At 30.5% G+C, this 23,796-nt stretch overlaps 1 protein-coding gene and 1 non-coding gene across 2 annotated transcripts; one reads left to right on the plus strand and one right to left on the minus strand.

Annotated features, from left to right (window-relative positions):
* The first annotated feature begins 276 nt into the window (after positions 1–276).
* On the plus strand, positions 277–4,823 carry LOC114397308 (disease resistance protein RPM1-like). Its single transcript, XM_028359378.1, has 2 exons — positions 277–2,898; positions 4,668–4,823. Exons 1-2 carry the CDS (start codon positions 277–279, stop codon positions 4,821–4,823), a joined length of 2,778 nt encoding a protein of 925 aa, XP_028215179.1.
* Positions 4,824–15,122: 10,299 nt separating this feature from the next.
* Positions 15,123–15,213, minus strand: LOC114397798. The gene has a single exon (XR_003663422.1). It is a non-coding gene; the product is annotated as a small nucleolar RNA R24 (small nucleolar RNA).
* Positions 15,214–23,796: the final 8,583 nt, after the last annotated feature.

Consider the following 23,796-nt stretch of genomic DNA (forward strand, 5'->3'; position numbering starts at 1 on the left):
ATATATTTGCAAAAGTTTGACATTTTTTTTTCTATTGGTAAATTACAATGACAATCTCATTGGGTACGCTCCTCGTGCAACTTGCTCCTCATTAATTCTTTTATTTGTTTAATTACATTAACAGTCTCACTGACTATGCCCGTGCTACTTGCTCAATAATTGAACACTAAAGAATGACAAGGGAAAGTGAAAGTCTTCCTCTTGAACGACACAGTTGACTTTCTTCTCATCTCAATCTCAACACCTAACAATAGCAGAAACTAGAGTTAGACTAAGATGGAGAAATTGCAAGAAATTGCAGTGTCCTTGGCTGTTGATTATTTGCTTCCACCCTTAAAGAAAGCAGTGAATTCAGTCATGGAGGTTCCAAAAGATGCTGCAGACATGAAAGACAAACTTGATGGGATTCAAGCCATGATTCATGATGTGGACAAGATGGCAGCAACTGAAGAAGGCAACTCACGTGATGGTCTCAAAGCAAAGGTGAAGCTGCTGGTGGAAACATCTTTTTGCATGGAAGATATCGTTGATGAATACATTATCCATGAGGAAAGGCAGCTTGGTGATGATCCTGGATGTGCATCTTTACCTTGTAAGGCTATTGATTTCGTCAAAACTAGGGCCTCTCGTCTTCAATTTGCATACATGAACCAGGACGTGAAATCAGAATTTCGAGGGATCAAGGAGAGGAACAAGAGTGAGGATTGCTCCCAAATTCAATCTTCTAGAGGAAACCAAAACATCACGTTTGACAACCTTCGAATGGCTCCTCTGTTTCTTAAGGAGGCTGAGGTTGTGGGCTTTGACAGCCCTAGAGATACATTGGAAAGATGGTTGATAGAGGGGCGGGAAAAGCTCACTGTTGTCTCTGTGGTAGGAATGGGAGGACTTGGAAAAACTACTCTTGCAAAGAAAGTTTTTGATAAAGTCCAGACACACTTCACTCGCCATGTCTGGATCACAGTGTCTCAGTCATACACCATAGAAGGATTGTTGCTTAAGTTTCTAGAAGCAAAAAAAAGAAAGGATCCTTCTCAGAGTGTTTATTCTACAATGGATAAAGCATCGTTGATAAGTGAGGTGAGAAATCACTTGAGCCGCAATAGGTATGTTGTCGTGTTTGATGACGTGTGGAATGAAAATTTTTGGGAGGAAATGAAATTTGCTTTAGTTGATGTTGAAAATGGAAGTAGGATAATAATCACAACCAGGTACCGTGAGGTTGCAGAGTCTTGTAGGACATCTTCTCTTGTTCAAGTGCATGAGTTGCAACCTTTAAGTGATGACAAATCTTTCGAATTGTTTTGTAAAACGGCATTTGGATCTGAATTAGATGGGCATTGTCCAAACAATCTTAAGGACATATCAACTGAAATTGTTAGAAAGTGTGAAGGTTTACCACTAGCTATTGTGGCCACTGGTGGCCTTTTATCTCGCAAAAGTAGAGATGCACGTGAATGGCAAAGATTTAGTGAGAATCTAAGTTCAGAATTAGGAAAGCATCCCAAATTAATTCCCGTGACAAAGATTTTGGGTTTAAGTTATTATGATTTGCCTTACCATCTCAAACCATGCTTCTTGTATTTCGGAATATATCCGGAAGATTATGAAGTTGAGTGTGGGAGATTGATTCTACAATGGGTAGCTGAGGGGTTTGTCAAATCTGATGAAGCGGCACAAACTTTAGAAGAAGTGGCAGAAAAATATTTGAATGAGTTGATCCAAAGAAGTTTGGTTCAAGTATCTTCATTTACAAAGTGTGGCAAAATTAAAAGTTGTCGTGTTCATGATGTAGTACGTGAAATGATCCGCGAGAAGAATCAAGATTTAAGCTTTTGCCATTCTGCTAGTGAGCGAGGGAACTTGTCCAAAAGTGGGATGATTCGTCACCTAACAATAGCATCTGGTTCCAACAATGTGACGGGAAGTGTCGAAAGCTCGAACATTCGATCACTTCATGTTTTCGGTGATCAAGAATTGTCAGAATCCTTGGTGAAGAGTATGCCTACAAAGTACAGGTTATTAAGGGTACTTCAATTGGAAGGTGCTCCAATGTTTGATTATGTTCGGCGCATTGAAAGTTTGGGGGACTTATCATTTTTGAGGCACTTAAGCTTCAGAAGTTTAAACATAGTCCATCTTCAAAAATTAATTGGTGAGCTGCACAACCTAGAAACATTGGATCTAAGACAAACTTGTGTGCGTAAGATGCCAAGAGAGATCTACAAGCTTAAAAAGTTAAGACACCTTCTGAATGATGGATATGGCGGGTTTCAAATGGATAGTGGCATTGGAGATCTAACATCCCTACAAACACTACGTGAAGTGGACATAAGCCATAATACAGAAGAAGTAGTAAAAGGGTTGGAAAAACTTACACAATTAAGGGTGTTGGGCTTGACAGAAGTTGAGCCAAGATTCAAAAGTTTTCTGTGCTCCTTGATAAACAAGATGCAACTCCTGGAGAAGTTATCCATTACTGCAACTGCAAGTTATGGTATGGACATGGATTTGCATTTTGATGTATTTGCACCTGTACTTCAGAAGGTTCGTCTTGTGGGGATGTTAAATGAGTTCCCAAACTGGGTTGCCAAGCTCCAAAATCTTGTTACGTTGTACTTGTCATGCACCCAGTTGACACATGATCCGTTGCCACTGCTTAAAGATCTACCAATTTTGACGCACCTTAGTATCAATTTTGAAAACTATGGTGAAGTTTTGCAGTTTCCAAACAGGGGGTTTCCGAACCTAAAGCAAATACTACTGGAAGAGTTGATTAGATTGAAATCCATCGTTATTGAAGATGGAGCATTGCCTTCTCTCGAAAAGCTCAAGTTAGTCCGTATTTTAGAACTGACAGAGGTGCCTCGTGGTATTGACAAGTTACCAAAGCTTAAGGTTTTCCATTGTTTTGGTATGTCAGCTGAATTTAAAGAAAACTTTCATCTCAACATAGGACAACGTCGTCAATGGATAATACAATGATAGTGGGAAATGAAAAAGAGGTCCGTCTTTCAAAGTCTAGGTGTTTTTTTTATTCTTATGCTGAATATAAATGTTATGTTATTGTTAAAAATTTATACTGAATTTTATTTTAATATAAGTAACTCACTTTTATAAAAAAAAATATTCAATTAATTATGATGTTATTTGTTATTGTTATTTCTGTGTCATATAAATATTACTTTTTTTATTATTAAGAACAAATTTCTTGTAAAAAAATATAAATCTTATTTTTTTAAATAAACTGTGTCCGGTAGATTTACTCCTAGAAGAGAAACAACAAGAAACGGCTTCACTTAACAAACCCCTTTAAAAAATTCCCGTTGCAGATACTATTAGCTTTCAACATATAGGTTTTATTTGGCAGTGATGTAAGACATTTGACTTTTCGATTCAGTGTCTTCTTAGATACATCATGTTTGCACCATGCTATGAGAATTTCTCTTTCACATATTGTAAGACCTTATTCATTGAAATTTGTTTTCTATTTGTGAATGAGGAGAGAATCAATTTGTCATTGTATAACTTCTGGATGAGGAGAATTTTATTTTTTTTAATTTTGATAAAAGTTCCTCTGCTAGTGTTTTCTTGTTCACTACACTAAAATCATTGTAACAAAATTAACAATGCAACATTTTCCTAAAGCGACTATAGTATAGATATTGTGTCCAATTCGAGAATGTGCATCATTTTATTCTATAAAGATGTCTTTGTGGTTATACTCAAATTCTGAAAGGAATAACACTCTCTAATCTTTATCAATCCGTTAATGATCAATGACTCATTCTGCAAATGTTTTTACCAATTAATTCTTAATTACCATCACTTTTTTATTTTCTTATTTTCAAGTAAACCCTCATTGTAAAAGTTTAACCAATAATCACCTAAGTTGAAGAGAGAATTGTAAGCCTTTTAGTTTGGAGTCTCATGGATACAATTTTGGTTCATTGTTTTAAGCACTTCGAAGACAATAGATCGAATGTTGACCCTTTTTCTGTAAAAATTATATTAATTATATATGTAAATTGTCAATAAAACAAATTTCCACAGATGGTTAAAACTATTCTGAAAAGAAATAAAAAAGAAAACCTGAAATGAAAGCATTACTAGGAGCTTCATTTACCAGGAAAATTATACGGTAAATTAATAACATGAAAATTGTGATTTGTTAACTATATACCATTGCATATAGTTGAACAAATACTAAAAATTAGAAACTAACAAGTGCAAACATCCTCTCAAAAAAAAAGTGCAAACATTAATTATTTAAATAGGTATAGCTGATAATATATACATTCATCATTGACCATCTGAAAACAAAAATTGTACAAATCAATGAGCCATAAATATGATTGTAAATATAAATATATGGTGACACTCACAACTAGATACGTTTTTTTTCCTTGAAGACTATAAAAATAACTCAAATTTTTGAAGTTGGATTCTTGAATATGACATTTGAATGTGTCCATATGACTATATCTAACCATAGTAGGTGAAGAATTGAGGAGAATGATGGAATTTAGGTGCATAGTACTGAGATACACAAAATTTGGTTGGCTTAAGAGTCACTTAGTAGCTTTTGGTGGGCAAATTTCTCAGTTTGGGGTTCTTTTACAAAGAATTTCCCAAACTAGGGCTGTTTTGTAACTTATTCCCCACAGGTGTTGTTTCTTACGTACAAGGTCATGCATGGCGCCACCACCACTGGCGCCTTCGATAGGGACGAGCCACGTGGCTGTGGAAGCGCCATTCCCACTAGCGCGTCCCCTTTTGTTGAGGTGGCTTTGGAAGCGCCAGCACTAGTGGCGATTTGGTGATGGCTCAGTCAAACGCCTAGCCCTAGGTTGCAGCGTTGCAGACTGGCCTGCATAGTTGCTCAGGGAGGCGCCATTGGTGGTTGTGATTTGCAAGAGGGAGGCGCCATTGGTTCCTGCGACTTACCTGAAAACGTCAATGTTGATGGCGTTTGAGGGTGTTTAAATACCCATCCTCTTCTTCATTTCTTCAGTGCTTTCCCTTTAAACTTTTTGCTTTCCTTTTTGTGGCTTTGGCATTTTCGTGGTTTTGGAAATTTCTGTGGTATGAAGTATTTATTTTTTAAAAAATTATATTAGCTTTTATGTTTGATAGGCTTGTTAGTGTGTGTTTAAATGTCAAAAATAAAAAGAAAAATTGTGTAAGAATGTTTATTTGAAGAAAATATTTTCAGTCAAAATAAAATATTTTGAATATGAAATTTGTATTATTTTTTTAATTAAATTAGGTTGGTGTTGATGAATGTTTGAACTTTTAATAAAAAATTTATAGATGATATTTATTTGAAGTAAGTATTTTGAGTACGAATTTTTTTTATATGAAGTTGTAGTATTTTTTTAATTAGATTAGGTTGGTTTGTTGGTGTGTTAAAAATTTACAAACATTGAACTTGAAAGTGTTATTTGATGCCTTGTTTTTTCTCGCACTACAAATATTTTACTATATTTGCCTTTTTCCATTTTGAAGTTATTAATGTTAAGATTAATTATTTATACTACTAACTTCGTTCATGAATTATTTTATTTTGTGTTAAAAATGACTATCTTGAAATTGTTCATTTTTTTTAAGTTTGTCCCATGAAATTAATTTGAAGTTAATTAAATTTTTTTTAAAAGAGAAATTGAATGTGAAGTTCCAATAAAGAGATATTTTGTGATTACATTTTATTAGTTTTGATTTAAAGTTTTATAAAATCGTTTGTGTTATTTAAGTGTGTTGATGTGAAATTTTATAATTTTAATTACATCTTGATTAGTTTAAAATTACTGCATTGAAATCGTTAATTTTTTTAAAGTGTCTAAATGTGAAATTGATTTGAAGTTATTTTTTTTTAAATAAAGTTTTATTTTGAAGTTCCAGTAATGATTTTTTGTGATACCTATTTTATAATTTATTTGACGTGTTAAAATATTATTTTTGTAGGTACACGATGAATTCGGTTATAACAGTGTTGTATTTCAATGAAAGGGTATATGAAGATAATGATGGTGTAATATTTGAAGGCAGTAAAAAAGTGAGTAAAATAATTTCATTAATATCTACAACTACCGTAAAATAAAAAATTTAATTCTAACCTAATTTAAAATTAATAATTTACACTACATAAAATTATTCTTAATCTATCATATCAAATATTTAAATTAAATATAATTTACCATATACAAAATTAATAACTTTAAATAATTACGAGTAAAATAATTTAACATACAAAATCAATAATTTTAAATACGTAAAACGATTATAATTTAAACATAACATATGAAACTAATAATAACTAAAACTAACGTAATATAAAAAATTTCATTCTAACCTAATTTAAAATTAATAATTTCCAGTGCATAAAAATTTTCTTAACCTATCATATCAAATATTTAAACTAAATGTAATCTACCATATACAAAATTTAAACTAAAGCTAATATAAAATTAATAAGAATTTAAACTATTCCTAATCTACCATATAAAATAAATAACTTAGAGTATGTAAAACTATTCCTAATTTATCATATAAACCTAAATCTAATCTAGCATATAACATTAAGAATTCAAACTAAACTATACAAAATTATTATCTTATAGTACCTAAAACTATTCATTTATCAAAATATAAACATCTACATAAATAAAACATACAAAATATATTCAATATATAACTTGCAAGCTTTTTAGAAAATGGAAGAACACAAAGTTTCAGCACCACCAGCTACCTCTCTCGACACAAGCAAGCACCTTCTTTTTTCACCTTCACGACACAAGTATTTCACAAGGAAACGCAACCACGCTCTTTGCACTTGGGGATATTTAAATCCACCAAGCTGAAGCTGAACGCGCTACCACGGATGGCGACACCCTCCCTGCAGCTCTGCAAAGTTGAAGTCGCTGGTCAAACCAGCGCTTCCATGCAGCCTCCTCGACGCGCCAATACCAGTGCCTGTGTCGCCAGTTGCAGTGGCGACATGCCACGTCTCATCTCCTCCCCGAAGGCGCCAGTGGTAATGGCGCCATGCATGGCCTTGTACGTAAAAAACAACACCTGTTGGGAATAAGTTACAAAACAGCCCTAGTTTGGGAAATTCTTTGTAAAAGAACTCCAAATTGGGAAATTTGCTGCTTTTGGTGATTAAAGTAACACATTTAATATTAAATTTATTTTCTCTTCCACTGCTTTTTTTTTTTGTTAAATTTACTACTAAAGTAACAATTTTGCTTTATTAAACTAGAGGTACTTTTTTTTGCCTGTTTTTTTTTAGCTTTTATCACAATTAGCTAACATTTATTAAAAATATTGTAATAATTTCACTTATAAATATAAATATTTTCATTAATTTATTTTAAAAAAAGTAAATAATTAATTGTTTATCTGTTTTGTAGATTAGCATTATTAAAAACAAAGATTAATTGACATACTAAATTTTAATTTGTCTAAATTTGTAAATTTTTATATGTAGATGTATTCTTAAATTTAATTTAATTTAATGTTAAATGTACATCTAAGATGAATTTTTTTATATTATTTTTGAAGAAAGAATCGATTTTTTTTTTTTAATATGTGGGGTTATTTTCTAAAGGAATAAAGAAAATTTTAACTATTGCAAAGAAAAGAAGGTAATTTAATAACTGTACTATTATATATATATATATATATATATATATATATATACATATTTTTATTATTATAATATCATGTTGTTTTATAACACTGAAGACTAACTACTTAATTTTTTTTCTAAGATCATGGAAATGATTTCACTTTTACTATTAGGGAGAGTGGTGGAATGTAAGTGACTCAACAAAAAGTAAAAAATAATGAATTTAAAAGAAACGCGAAAAAAAATGAAATGAGGTGTTTGGTTATATAGATGTTAAAGTCTCATTTGTTTAACAATTAAATTTAATTTTTCACATATTGTATTCATACCAAGGTAATTACTAGTGAAAGTATCATCTTTATTATATTTTTCATTAATTAAGGATATAAATATTATTCAATTCAGAATATATATTTCCTATCATTGATGAAGAAGGGTCAAGGAAGAATACCTTTTCAAAAAAGCATTTTTTTTGTCAAGAGGTTTTTTTTCTTTTTAAAAAAGGTATTTGAAATTAAACATTAAACAATTGCCATATAATAATAATAATAATAATAATAATAATAATAATAATAATAATAATAATAATAATTAGTAGACTAGTAGTAGTATTAGTATTATTAAATGTAATTAATATGATTATCATACTTTTTTAGTTGTCCTTTAATGAAGAAAAAAATTCTACAAAAGTAAAAGAAGAATGAATTTGAAAAATAAATTACAGGAAAAAAGGAAATATAGAACATGGTATTTGGTTAAATGGAAACTAAAGTATTATACTTATTTTACAATTAATTTAAGGTTCATTGGTCATTAAACTATTATGTGTAATTAGTCTTAATAAATTAATGTATAATAAAAATTTAATAATACATAAAATAATATTAAAGAAGCATAATATCATAACTTTACACAAACTAGAAACTAAAAAATATTTTTAACATTCAAAGTACACATGAAATTCCAAATCAAATAAATCATAATACTTAGGTATAAGTTTCAACAACACACAACAATCTTTGCTTATAATAACAATTTCACTATCAATTTTTTATATAAAAAATGAACTTTAATTGTAAAATAAATGGGACTTTAGTAATTCCAACCAAATCAAACAACTTCTTCTATATTTGCTTTTTTCCCAATTTATTTTTCAAATCCATTTTTCTTTAACTTTTGTCGACATTTTTCTTCATTAAAGGACAAAACTAATTTTTTAATATTATATTAATTAAATTTAATGAAAGGAATAAGTATTATTATTATTATTATAAGGCAATTGTCTAATAATTTTAAAAAGATTTCCTTGACCGAAAAAATATTTTTTAAAAAAAGTTAACTCCCTTGACCATCCTTCACCGTCGATAGAAAGATATCTTCTAATTTAACTAAATTTTATCTTAATTAATAAAAAATGATAAAAATATATTTTTATTAGTAATTACCTTCAAATGAATACACTATGTAAACCTTTTATTTTAATTACTAGACATTTAAAAAAGGCATATGATAAGTAAAATATGCTATGCTTTTATAGCCTAAGGCAAACTCCGCCCTAAAAAAATCTCACCTATTTCAACCTCTATTTACTTTTAACCATCAACCCCAATATATAGTAAAAAGAAAATCACTTTTGTGATCTTAGAAAAATAAATAAGTAATATTTTAGCATTATACAACATGATATTAATATATATATATATATATATATATATATATATATATAGTAAAGTTATTAAATTACTTCCTTTTCTTTCAATAGTTAACATCCTTATTTCCTATTAAATATGAACTCGCTAAAATTTAAATGACTCAAATTCTTTCTTAAAAAATCCTTCTTAGATGTGCATTCAACATAAATTTAATTTTAGGAATACATAGATAAAGAGAGAGACTGAGAGAAATTTACAAAGTTAGACAAAACAAAATTTGGTATGTGAATTAATTTTTACTTTCAATAATGCTAGTCTACAAATCAGATAAGGAGTCAAGTATTTACTTTTTAAAAAAATAAATTAATAAAAATATTTAGATTTACAAGTGAAATTATTACAATATTTTTAATAAATGGTGTCTTATTATGATAAAAGCTTAAAACAACAAACAAAATTTCTCTAGTTTGTTTACTTTAATAATAAATTTAACCAAGGAAGTATTAAAAGAAAAAATTAATTTAATATTAGATGTATTACTTTAACACTACAAGAAAATATATCTTTTGTGATGAAAAAAGTTGTGACCAAAAACTTAAAAAATCATCACTAGGAATATTTAATGACAATATTTTGATTTGTTATCATTCGTCACTAATATGAAAGTCACTGTTGTAGGAGTGATGATATTTTTTGTTGTCACACAAATATTATTTTATTGTGAAAACAAATATTGTCACTAATATTTTTATGTAATCGTCACCAATGTCCTATAAGAGTTTATAATGACAAAATAATTAATGATAAAATATTATTATTAGTGTCAATTTTTCGTGACAACTAGTTACTAATTGTAATTAGTATGATTTTTATTACTATTTTTAAATAAAATATTGTTTTATTATCACTATTATTTTTAAATATATCAATAATGCATTGAAAATTATTTTTAAATGCTGAAATAATTTTGAAAGAAAGGTAAAACAATCAAATAAATCAAAGTTTACATTAAAATATAACAAAGTCATTACATGTTGAACAATAAACTAAAACAATAGTATCCAAAAATACGTAAATCAAATACATTAATATAATATTTAGATTCTCATAAAAATAATAAAGCCAAGTGCAGAACCTATAGAAGTGTAGACATCACAATAAAAAAATAGTATATTCATAAGTTTCAATCCCAAAACTATATTAAGTAGTATCTTCGTACGTTTCAATCCTGCAAATAAATAAAAAAATAAATCAGATAAAAATAAAAAATATTGATATTTTGGTTTTAGAAAAATGACCACATAATAAGTCTAAAAGAAAATATTCAATAAAAGAGCTTCGTATTACTAACATGAGCACTTGAGTTAGTAGGTGATTCAGAGGTCAACAATTCTTTCAATATACCTACAATTTGGCGCTTCACTTCATTTTTAAGATTTTGCTTCATTTGTTCTCGGTTAGTTTCAATCAACTCTCGTTGGGATTGTACTTCAATATGAAGTTGAGTAATGACATCCTCTTGCTTTTTTGTAATATTTGTCAACATTTGCACTTCTAACTCCAAATTATTTGCTCGATTTTATGTATTTTCAAGTTGATTTTGAATATTTTGTTTGTGTGAAAACTTCTTTGTTATTGGTGCACTACCAACACCTAAAGAATGGTTTGACTTTCTTCCTAATACCATGGCAAAATGTTCAACAAGTGGTACAGGAGCTTTTGAAATTTCCTCTTGATATATATCACCCACATTCTTAGTTGACAAATGGAAAGAAAAACATTTCACAAAAATATAACTAGATATGATATCATAATATAATTAATGTCTTTAATTCTAATATTTGTCATTGTATAACTTCTAGATAAGGAGAATTTTTTTTTTTAATTTTGATAAAATTTCCTCTGCTAGTGTTTTCTCGTGTATGCTTCCATTCACTACACTAAAATCATTGTAACAAAATTAACAAGACAACATTTTCCTAATGTGACTATGGTATAGATATTGTTTCCAATTCCAGGATGTCGATCATTTTATTCTATAAAGATGTCTTTTTGGTTATACTCAAATTCTGAAAGGAATAACACTCTCTATAGTCTTCACCAATCCTTTAATGATCAATGACTCATTCTGCAAATGCTTTAACCAATTCTCAATTATCGTCACTTTTTTGTTCTCTTATTTTCAAGTAAACCCTCATTGTAAAAGTCTGACTAGTAATCACCTAAGTTGAAGAGAATTGCAAGCCTTTTAGTTTGGAGTCTCATGGATACAATTTTGGTCCATTGTTTTAAGCACTTCGAAAACAATAGATCGAATGTTGACCCTTCTTTGTAAAAATCATATTAAATTATATATGTAAATTATAGGGGTGGGTAAACGAGCCCAGGTCCATGGACTGGCTTGCGGGGCCCGCGGTCCGCGCGGGTAGCGGACCAATTTTTTTAAACAGTCCATGGTTATGTAATATTTTTTGGCCCGTCCCGCTTAACCCGCGGACTATGCGGGTTTGGCCCGCAGGGTCCACGGGTTGCCCGTAAACCCGCTTAATCCATGGTTTGAGAGTCTCACCAACTACAGCACCTTAAGAATCCCGCTTAATCCAGATCTTTCATTTTGGTTTATGATATTTTGAGCATCTAAATTACAACTATGGCTTCCAAATCGGTATTTAGTATTGGCTCACGGATGCTTAACAAATATCGATCTAGGCTTCTTGGTGAAAATGTGCAAGCCTTGATATGTACTAAAAATTGGTTACTAGGATTTGATGAGCAAGGTAAATAATGTGTAATAATTGTTGTCTTTTAATCACTTAACTTGAGTTGATTCTAATATTTATTATCGTTTTGAGTTTTAGGAAAAGAATATGAAGATGTGTAGATGGAGAAGGTTCAAGCTACTTCAAATATGGAATCATTTATTGTTGGAGATGTTTAAGTTTCATATTTTAGATTTATTGCTTGGATTTTATTTTGTTAAGACATTATTTATTTTATTGATGTAATTGACTAATTGTTGATATTTTATTTACATTTGTGGTGAACTTAATTTGATTGTGTTGCATTTTTATTGAAATTAAAATTCTTTTAAAACTAGGCCCATGGACCGGCCCGTTTGACCCGCGGGATCCGCAGGGCGGGGGCGGACCAATGTATTAGGTCCATATAAGAATGCAGGGCGGGCTGATCCGGTCCTCTACCAATGCGGACTTATGCAGGCGGGCCTTACGCGAGGCGAGCAGCCCGTTTACCCACCCCTAATCTTTATCGTGATCTACTAATAGAACCAAAGTTATAAAAGAAAGCAAGATCCTAATCGCGACCAGCTGATAGAACCAATGCTTTAAAGTTTTAACCCAATAACAAAGGAAAAACTCTCATAAAAAGAAACATTAAATTTGATTAATTTGAATATTTTGCATTTGAAGCTTACAAGAGGTTCCTATTTATAGGCTAATCATAACAACCCTTCTTAATACACATGTAGTGAATTCCCACTAACACTTCCACTAGACCTTAATTACCTAATAACAATTGTTTCCTACTAAGCTTTTATTTTTAGCCATAAGTTACTTCTCACTAACCCACTAAATATCATAAAAAACACTCAAATCAGACCTAGAAGAGCTTAAAAGACATTTGAACTTATTCCTTTACAAATAAGCATAAAAATTACATGGAAAATAAGAAAATAGATTTTAAATAACTAACTACTCAACACCAAAACTTATTAAACTTCAATCCACCAATGTTTCTTGCGTTGGGAGTTTGGACTTTTTTTTGTTGTCTTCAATTTGGACTTAAATTTTCATCCACTTGTAGAAAAGTGATCCAATGTGATGTAGCATCTAATTCACCTTGAGGAGATTTGATCTCCATTATTAGGCCTTGCAAAGCTTGCTTCATTCTCTTAGTCTTTGACCTAATCATGGGAGCTCCAATGTCACACAACGTGTCCTTAGGTTTGCTAGTTGGATCTCCATCAAAATCAATCCACTATCTACACTTATTTGATATTTGTGATTAATTTTGCATAATGATAATTAGACGAAAAGATCCAATTAAAAAAATAAGAGTTTTGAGATCCAATTAAAAGTTTCAAAGACCTAATTAAAAATTTTGTAAAAATATGAAAACATGCTGATTAATTTAACTATCTTAGATTCGAGAGAGAAAAAACATAAGATTTTCTAATTTAAGGAACTTTTATATATAGTTTTCTAACAATTCTCCTTTTCATTATTGCCATATATAGTGGTTAATTAAACTCTTCACAATCTATGTTAAGCTCGTTTTTTATTCCAAATATTTCTTAATTCGGTTTTTTCTTTCATACTAGTTAATTTGTTGCAAATTTACTTGTGTTTCTTATTTCACAACAAAAAAAACATGATTTAGCGACCGACATATTCGGTCGCTAAATCCCTAAATTCGGTCGCTAAAATTCTTAGCCACCAAAATAGCGACCGAATCATGTACGTTGCAAAAATCTAAGTGCTAAACCCTCAGCGATCGAATTTTATTCGGTTGCTATTTCGCCACAAAACTATTGAGTCGCAAGCACACAAATTTCGGTCGCTAGATATTTGGTTGTTATTTTGCTTAGGACCAAATCAGCAACCGAAGGTGGGGTAGCTAATTCGGTCGCTAACAAGTAATTACATTTTAAATATAAAATAAATTAAAATAAGTCGCGGTGGCTAATTCGGTCGCTAATAAAAAATTAAATTTTAATTATAAAATAAATTAAAATAAAGATTGGTCGCTAATTCAGTGACTACTACTAAATAATTAAGTTAAAAAATTATAATAATTTTGGTTGCTAATTCGGTCACTAATTTTACATTTTAAAATATATTTTATATATTTTTGGTCTAATTTAATAATTAATTTTTAAATTTAAAATAAATTAAAAAACAACTCAATTGTTCAAAAAAAATATGCCATTATTTTTTTTTTTTATTTATTAGATTTTAACCTGTACCAGCTGTAAATATAATTTTTAATTAAACTATATAATCAAACTTATATATAAAAATGAACATTCATAATCTATAAATACATCTAATTAAAAAGTTCTAATTAAATATTGATAAAGTGCAAAATGTGAAAGTTTAATATAATTTAAATCCATAACTAAGATGACATAATTAAACTAGAACAATTTTCGACCCTTTTCTGTTTAAGGAATAAAATTTGTGTCTAGTTGTGGCGATTCCACCTTCCTTTTCAGATGATATACGATAATATGAGCATTCATCCTTCTTACTTAAATCATCTCTTGAAAAAAAAAAGCCAACTCAGTTGAAAGCTATAACATAGTTCCAGTTGTTGTATATTGAAAACACGAAAATCTAACTTTTAGTTTTGGAGGAAAAGGATGGTAGTAATGTAGAATAGGGACCTTCACAGCCTGTCTGTTCCTCTTCTTCACACCAGACTTAGCAACTCTGAGGCTCTTATTGACAGCACTCAACCTTGCCAGAGCTGCCTTTTTTAGATCAGGCCTGTAGTAGTTATCTACTACCTGCAAAGCAGATCACAAGGCAGGAGGAAAAGGCAAGAAAATTAATAGCGTAAATTTAAAAAATTAATAGGCATTGCAAGATTAAGCAGCAAACATTCAAAGAGCAGAGAAAGAAAATTATGTTTATTCACAGCAAAGAAATTTACGAGAATGAGTAAAATATTTGTGGCAGCCAAACAACTAATTTCGTATTAAACACCAAATGAAGATTGAGAGGGTATTGTTATGTAATTTGTAGGGCAGGCGGTAGCATTAAGAGAAAATAGTTAATTTACAAAGGAAAGAGAGGTCAGAATCATATTAACAAATTATTAAAGCTCAAAAGCCAAGCGTAACAGGTAAATTTCATTGAAGTAATCCTACTAGGGATTCCTTCTTACATGTTAGAGGCTCATCACTGCTGTTGGAAACTCATTCATGTTGGCAGAGGTTAAAAATGGTTTCCATTTAAAACCTGATATACCAGAACAAGTTTTCGACTGTCACATTTATCAATAAGCCAACTCATAAAATATATAAAAAAATGTAAGAATGGAATCAGCTTTGTGAAATTATACACTATTTACTCCATGATATTAACATATAACACAGATGCCACCCTACAAAAAGAATTGAATTCATGAAATAACTTCTGAATTTTAAAATCTCAGAAGCCAAGCGTAACAAGTAAATGATTTGTGGCCTGCGTGAATCACAGGCCCTGCTATCCGATCCATGGGACTGAGCCTGTTTACTCACCCGTAGTTAAAATCAGTGACTCAAATAGTAAATTAAAAAAATAGGAGGATCAATTTGGTGAAATAAGTAAAATAGGGGGAAAGATTTTGCAATTAAACCTTAAACTAAAGTAAATTTAGGATTTTAGTGAATGCATATGTTACGCATTGCATCTTATTGGGCCCATTTCAATGCACATGTTATACTAAAGTCAAATTGGATCTTCATCAATGCATAAATTTTACTTATGTCATATTAAAACTTAATGAATCATTGGTGTTACACTTATACCTTATTTTTTGAATTACTTAATTTTATAAATTTTTATTATCATATATTTTCAGAATATAAAGGGTATTTATTATCATTTTAAATATTTATTTTGTAAAAAAACACAAATTAAAAGACTAATGTTAAGCATGACTTATTTATCCTAATCAAATAATATAAATATTATTTTCTTAATTGAAAAATATTACTAATACACTAATTCAATATTTTTCTAGTATAAAATATATTTAATTATATTATATATTTATTACGATTTATAAAAAAAAATTGTTACTTCACTTATATAGAAAAGGATATTTCGGTCGCTAATCTCAAAGTAGAAATAAGGTTAGCAACCGAAATGTTTTCGGTCGCTAAAATCTTGATATAACCACCGAAACCTCTTTGGTTGCTATCTTTAGTTACATATCGATCGCTATTTCGGTGGCTAAAATACTTTTGTGTTTTTACATAAATAGCAACTAAAATAGCCATTGAATTTCTCAGCGACCTTACATTTCGGTCGCTAATTCAGTCGCAAACATAAGTTAAACATAATGATCAAATTCGGTCGTAACTTCAGTCGCAAGTTGCAACATTAGCTCTGTGATCGCTAATTCAGGCACTAATAGAGACCAAAATTTTTCGGTCACTAATTTTGATTGCTAAATTACATTTTTCTAATAGTGTTTCCTGTTTGCATTTGCAAAGACATCACTAATCAATACTACTTGTCAACCTGTTCTTTGACGTCAATGGTAAGTAGCTTGTTTGATTATTGCATTGGTTAAAATATAAATCTATGAATTACATCAATTAATGCTAATTTTATCTTTCATTTATTAAACAATGTGCGTTAGTTGTTCTAAATTAACCTCCGAATACTTAATTCAATTTGCACGAATAAAAAATGTTTCTATTAATACATGGCATTACTTGTACAATTTGTGAGTTTGCTTTCATCATCTTACATGTTAGTCCTAATAGTGTAAAATGTCAAGAGACTTACCCTAGGTAAAAAAAAAAAAATCTTTATAGTGTGAGTGTAATTTAATTAAATTCTTAGTTTTTGTACCAATATTTCCTTTCGATTAAGACTCATTATTTATTACTGAGTGTCTTTAATTTTTTTATACTTTAAAAATAATATATATATATATATATATATATATATATATATATAATTTTTTATGATACTAATTTATATAATTAATATTTTTTACTGGAATTCTTTGATTAATTAATCAACAATGTACCTTCCTTACCGCATATCCACTGCCCTAAATTTATACCAGTCGTGACCAAACCCAACTAATTTACTGAAATGGGAGGACTTTATAATATGTCTGCAATTTAAATTTATCTTGCTCAACTAACTGAAATAATCAATTCAACCAAATATACTCTGGTCTTTTGTATATGCAGTACAAGAGTGTAACTGCAGCATATATTTTCCTTTTTGCACGTTTCTATACCCCTTGTACCGTTTCAAATATAAATCTTTTTCACTGATAAAAAAAAAATCTCATCGGTTTCTGAAAAAAGAACTCATTGGTTTAACCTCTGTTTTTCTTGTACATTAATTTCGAGTTATGTAGTTTTAGAAAAACAAGAGAGGTAGATCTTCTCAAAAACATTTTTTCTGTGTGAAATCTTCTTCATAATATTACTATAACAAAACAAAAAAACAATAATAAACTTAATAAATCCCGCGTAAGCAAGTTTTATTATATCTTATCCAAAAACAACGCAAGTCTTATAATAATTATTCATATTTTTTTATTACAAAACAAAAACTAATGAGTGAATGGAAATCATTTCTTATCCTTGCGGAAAAATATTTTAAAATTAGGGTTTGAAGCCCAAAACCTTACTGCACAACACTATAGTACTGCGAATGTTGTTTAGAATTAAATTGAAATCTATATTTAGGGGATGAACCCTAAAGTCCTAAACCCTGTTGCCTCAAGTTTAGGGGACAGGTGTCCTAACTATTGGGGACTCAAAAGCGGAAGAAGTAGGTTTTCTGTTTTCTTGTATTCTCCTTTCTTACCCTTTCAAAATTCTTTATCCCTTCTCAAAACTAGGTTTAATGTAATAAGCAAAGAGTTTGGCACCTTTGTCTTTAGTTCATTAACTTAGGTGTCTTCACAATGAACCGCGCATTTGTATATATGAAACATAAATAAGGTATGAAATATTGAATATTCAAATGCACATAATAAAGAGCGTACCAAGGTTTGGTAACAAACTTAGATACGAGTCCCCACCACTCACCTACACGAAAAACTTTTGTGCCCGCCATTAGTGGTACGTGCTTCATAATTCATTTTAGTTAAGCACAAAATATGGCAAATTATGTGGATTCTGTCACTGCATGTTCAGCTCACAAAAATAGATAGATAAAATAGAAAAAACACAAAGAATGACCTTTTAGCTTAAAATTTTAATTTTCATTATTTTATTCAGTGTGGTTGTCATCTGGTCTGCACCAAAGAAACTAATTTTATTTAAAGACAAGAGAAGAAATTAAAAATAAAGAAAAAGAAGGAAAAAGCTATCTGATTGATCGAAACCTTTTTGGCTTTGTTAATTGATGGTGATAGAGATGGCGTAAGAGTGAACATATTTTTTCCCATTAAAAAATAGCACAAGAAGAGGCTAGCAAATTAAAGTTTCCCGCGCTAATGTGCTATGGTTATAAATTTTCTCAGCTACATTAAAAAATGTTTTATATTCGGCCTCATAAGTTTATTAATTGAAATGTCAACTGAACCGATTCGTTAGCACGTGTGTGTATGCATTTTGATTCGTCAAAATAGTAAGTAAAAAAATAAGCAATTGGTTAATATTAATTAATTAAAATAACTAAATTAAATAACCTTAAATAGGGACAGATAGTCAAAGATTGCTTTTGCCCTAGAAAGAATCTGTCTTTCTTATTCCCAGTTGGGACTCTTCTATGGACAGCGATAGTGCCAGTGATGCATCTTCGGGTTAGAAAGGCAAACGACAGGCTTAAGACACCAAACCCATACTTCACCGCTAATCAAGGTAACATGTTCCTTCATATGCTATTGTCACTTTCTTCCTTGTCCAATACGGAGTACTTTATTATAGAGGTGTGGAAAAATTTATTTTTATTGCACTATTTTGTACTTGTTCTTCTTCCCTTTCCTTTCTATTTTTATTAGGTTAATGGTTGATACTTCGTACTCAGTCTGATACGGACCCCTTTAGTGGACCTACTACAGAGGAACCTTCTCTTTCTAATATTGGGCCAGCAGATACTGAAAGACCCAATACAAACAGGTCAGACCGAAAGAAGACCACTACTACGTGGAGGACCGTGTAAGTCAGTAGGCCACCGAGACAACGATCTTACGCCTCCAATATTTTATGACCTCAATATTTTTATGTATTTTTCAAAGAAATATTTGTCATCAATTTTAATTATTAAATGATAAATTAAATTATAGTATGATATATTATTTGGTATTATTTTTATTAATAAGACTACAAATAGATGTAAGTATTATTATAAATAATTTAAGTATATTTTTCTTATTTATTTAAAAAAATTAAGCAAATTATTTTATATCTATTTTGCATCCTACCTCTTTCCTCCTCGATTTTTGGATCTAACAAATGACCCTTGTAAATGATCTTGCAGCTAAAAAAGCTAGAAGATTAATATAAAAATTGATATTTTATATAATATACTAAGTCTCTTTAAAATTCTTGTAAAAAATACCTCTTTAACATTTTCGCCTTAGGCCCCAAAATGTCTGTACATGACCCTAACTACGTGGTTGAAGGATTCTTAATTAGTTAGGCAAATATAAAACTAATTAGCTTAATGGTTGCTAGATTACTTTATTCTATTATTCTGTCTTTTTCTCTGATTTTGTTGTCAAAAGTTTGTTACGAAGAGAGAAGGCACTACATGTAGTAGTAGATATTTTGAAATAGAGGGGAATATATTGCTTGAAATAGTTAATTTTCCTTACTTTCTATAACTCTCTCTTACCTCTAGAGTCAGTCCTACTCGAAAGGAGAGCCTACCAATCATTTTTGGTGCTTTTATTCTTGTCACCATGCCTTCCCCTAAACCTGACAAAACGCATGAAGATCTTCTTTTGCAGTGTTTATAGCAAATGAAGGATCTCCAGGAAAAGGTCGAAAATTAGTACATCACGGTTTCCACTGATCTTGCTAGTTTTAAGGAGCAAGTTCAGCTTTCCATCGTCACTAGCCATCACTCTGTTCCAGTTCAGGCAGCAAAATTACCTTATCTTCATTTGATGGGTCCAATCCTCTAGACTGGATTTTCCAAGCTGAGCAGTATTTCAACCTTACCCAAACACCTTCCCACCAACATCTATCTCTGGTTCCCTTTTCATGCAAGCTCAAGCTCTTGCATGGTTCAAATGGCTCCATGCTAATCAACAACTCTCTTCATGGCAAGCGTTCACATGAGGTCTAGAACTCCGTTTTGAACTTGATTACAATGAAACCTTTGTCCTGGTAGCAAAGATGGTTATCGTGCATACTTTTCTCATTTATGCAACTGCTAGAAAATGGGAGCTTCATCAAATGGATGTTCATAAATCTTTCTTGCATGGGAACTTTAAAGAAGAGGTGCACATCAAACTTCCTCTAGGATTTTTGTTCACTAATTGGTAAGTGTACCAATTCGTCAAAGTAGTAATTTAAAATGGTATGACTGAGTGTCGAGTCCATAGGGACTTTGACTGTACTCAGAGTTTGTATACGTCCAATTTTAAGCAATTAATGAACTAAATTTGATATTAGTCAAATAATGATATGGAATATAAAATTTGACATAAATGAAGATAATTAAGCATAGCACATTAAAGAGATAGAATACAAACACTCACGGGGTGAGTTGTCAATTGAAGTAAAAGTACGAAGCGTGTTGAAATTCGACCTACCAAAACTACTCTTGATGCAAGATTAAGTATTTTTCACTATTTAATGTTATTTTGATTATTACCTTCATCCACTAACATACCCTAACCATGATCTCACATGTGAAAGAGCCTAAATTACTTAATTTCACTCCTAATCCCTTAAGAGCAATATCAAATAATTTGTTTTAAGAATAAAGATGCATAAATAAGGGTAAATAATACCATTCTATCCCTAGATATGGATTACCTAGATGCTCTTTTCAAGTTCTTAGGAGATAAATATTTTCCAATGGATAAACCCTATAACACTACATGAGCATGGGTGATCAAGCCATAAACATGATATTAAGTACAGAAAAGAGACAATAATATCAAAATAACATTAAATAGATAGTTAGAATCATTACATCAAGAGTGTTTGGTTGTTGAGCTCCCAACAATGGATGGTTTAGCCTTTCATTGTCATCATAGGCTTACTAATACAAAAAGAAACCAAGAGGTGTGGAAGAAGATGGCAGAAAATTGAGGAAAGATCCCCAAGTGAATGGGTTCTCCCTCTTCTCTCGTGTCCTAGCCTCTTATTTTGGTCCCCCAAAAGAACTCCCTTGATTTTCCCTTTTTTTCCCTTTAAAATGCATCACAATCATGTTTTTCGACACTGACTGTGCGCTAAGCCTGCATGTGCTCTCTAAGCACACATGCAAAGTCCAATGGGCATAAGTGATTGCGCGCTAAGCTGCCAGATGCAGGCTAAGCCGCCAAATGCGCGCTAAGTCACCAGATGCGGGCTAAGCCTAGCCTCCAAGTTGGCTCATCGCGTTGAGCGGATGTTGACGCGCTGAGCGCGCTGCTCCAGTTCTTTAACCCTCTTCCAAGCCTCCTACTGTGTAATTCTACAAAAAAAAAAAAAAATACACCCAAAAAACACTGTAAATTAACTAACTTTAACATCTACTAAACAAAAACTCAGAAGAAGCTAAATTGCTAATGTTTTAACACAAAAGAAGCAATAAAAGAAAGAAAAATTATATAATTGCTATGTGATTTAAATATTCAAATTACGTAAGCATAGCAATTATCGCCTTTGAACTCTGTCTTCTTGTAAAGTTTGTACACTTCACAAGTCGTTGTATGGGTTGAAACAGGCTTGTCGATGTTGGTTTGCCAAATTGGTTGATGCTTTGAAACATTGTGGATTTACAAAATCCTTTTCCAATCATTTTCTTTTTACTCTCCAATGTGAAAATGTGCAACTCCATGTGTTGATTTATTTTGATGATCTTGTGATTTCAAGAAATGAAAATGTGTCTATTAAGGTCTTCAAACTATACTTGAATGTGTGCTTTCATATGAAAGATCTTGAAGTGTTCAAGAATTTTTGGGCATTGAGATGACTCGCAACTCTTTTAGCATTTTCCTTGTCAACAATAATATGAAATGGGCATCATATCTAAAGTAGGATTATTGGGAGCCAATCCTGTTGGATTTTCCATGGATTCATATCATTGCCAATTCTTAGTTGAAGGTAATATCCTTTTGAATCCAGAACATTATCATAGGTTGGTGGGCAAGTTGATTAACTTGTTTGTCTAGGCCAGAACTTTCTTATTGTGTGCATACACTTGCTCAATTTATGTAGCATCCAAGATAAGAACATTAGGAGTTGTCCTACGAGTTGTTTGCTACTTCAAAGGTAATCTTAGACAAGGCATTTTGTTGTGTACTGATTGTGATTTTCAACTTTATGCTTAGTGTGATTCATATTGGGCTAATTGTCCTTTAACTAAGGGTCTTACCAGCTGGTTCATTCTTCTTGGAAATTCTCATATCTCATGGAAAACCAAACAACACACGGTGTTTTTCTCTTCCGCTGAAGTAGAATATGGATCTATGGTTACTACTGTTTGTGAATTAAAATGGTTGAAGGAGTTGTTATCATGTCATGGTTTTGATGATCCTAAACTTATGAACCTCTATTGTGATAAATAGGTTGCCCTCTATATAGCAGTTGATCATATTTTTCACGAGTGCCCAAAGCACATTGAGATGGATTGCCACTTTGTTTGTTACAAATTGTTTGGGTTTGGTTTTGCTTGAAATTATAGGTTGGATTTTTTGCCAAAATAAAACCTTTTTTTTAAAAGAAATTGAGTTTTCAAAGACAATTGTTAGAAAACATTCTTTGAAAGTCATTTTCCACGACGATTATCCTTTAAACCATCTTTGAAAACACACATATAACAAGGGTTTTAAAAGAAATTGTCGTGAAAAGTCAACTTTTAAAAACGGTTTTGAAAAAGTTGTTTAGAGACTTTTCTTATACCTTTTTGAAGTCAATTTTTAAGACCATCTTAAAATTCTACATTTAATGATAGTTTAAAATCGTCGTTAAAAGCCTTTAACTTTTAGTGACAATCATTACAATAATAGTTGAAAACTTTCGATAAAACTCATCCAAAACCATCGTTAAAAGCCTTTATGTATTATTGTAATAAAGTAATTTAACTTTTAACGACGGTTATTTTAATTATGGTTGAAAACCGTCATTGGAACCCATCCAAAACCACGTTAAAAGCCTTTTTGTGGTAGTGTAATGAAGTAAAAGACAAGTATGAGATATATGTATAATTTTTTAATTAAGATTTAAATTTAATTAAGTTCTTATAACTTTTGAAGAGTGTCAAACTCTAATTCTATCCAACCCCCTCAAAAATAAATAAAAAATGAAAAAGAAAGAAATAAAAAAACAATAAGAAAAGAAAGGAAAGGTAAAAAAAGAAAAGAAAAGGAGAAAAACAATAAAAAAAGAACACAAGAAAGGAAAAAAACTTATAAAAAATGAAAAAGAAAAAGTAACAAAAGAAAGAAGGAAGAAAAAGGAACATGGAAAAAAAATAATAATAAAAAATAAAAAAAAGAACTGTAAAAAAATAAAGAAAAAAACAGTACAAAAATAAAAGAAAGAAAGAAAACATTAAAAGAAAAAAATAGAAATAAATAATAAAAAAAAGGAAAGAAAACGTAATAGTAAACAAATAAAATAATAAAAGAAAGAAAAAGTGAATA

Source organism: Glycine soja, chromosome 18, assembly GCF_004193775.1.
Source record: "Glycine soja cultivar W05 chromosome 18, ASM419377v2, whole genome shotgun sequence".
In the NCBI taxonomy this organism is placed as follows: domain Eukaryota; kingdom Viridiplantae; phylum Streptophyta; class Magnoliopsida; order Fabales; family Fabaceae; genus Glycine; species Glycine soja.

Bases quoted from the DNA above. Each gene is read 5' to 3' on its own strand.
- LOC114397308 (XM_028359378.1), top strand. From the start codon at position 277: ATGGAGAAATTGCAAGAAATTGCAGTGTCCTTGGCTGTTGATTATTTG. The intron at 2,899-4,667 runs GTTTTCCATTGT...TATTCCCCACAG, and splicing joins ACAAGTTACCAAAGCTTAAG to GTGTTGTTTCTTACGTACAA.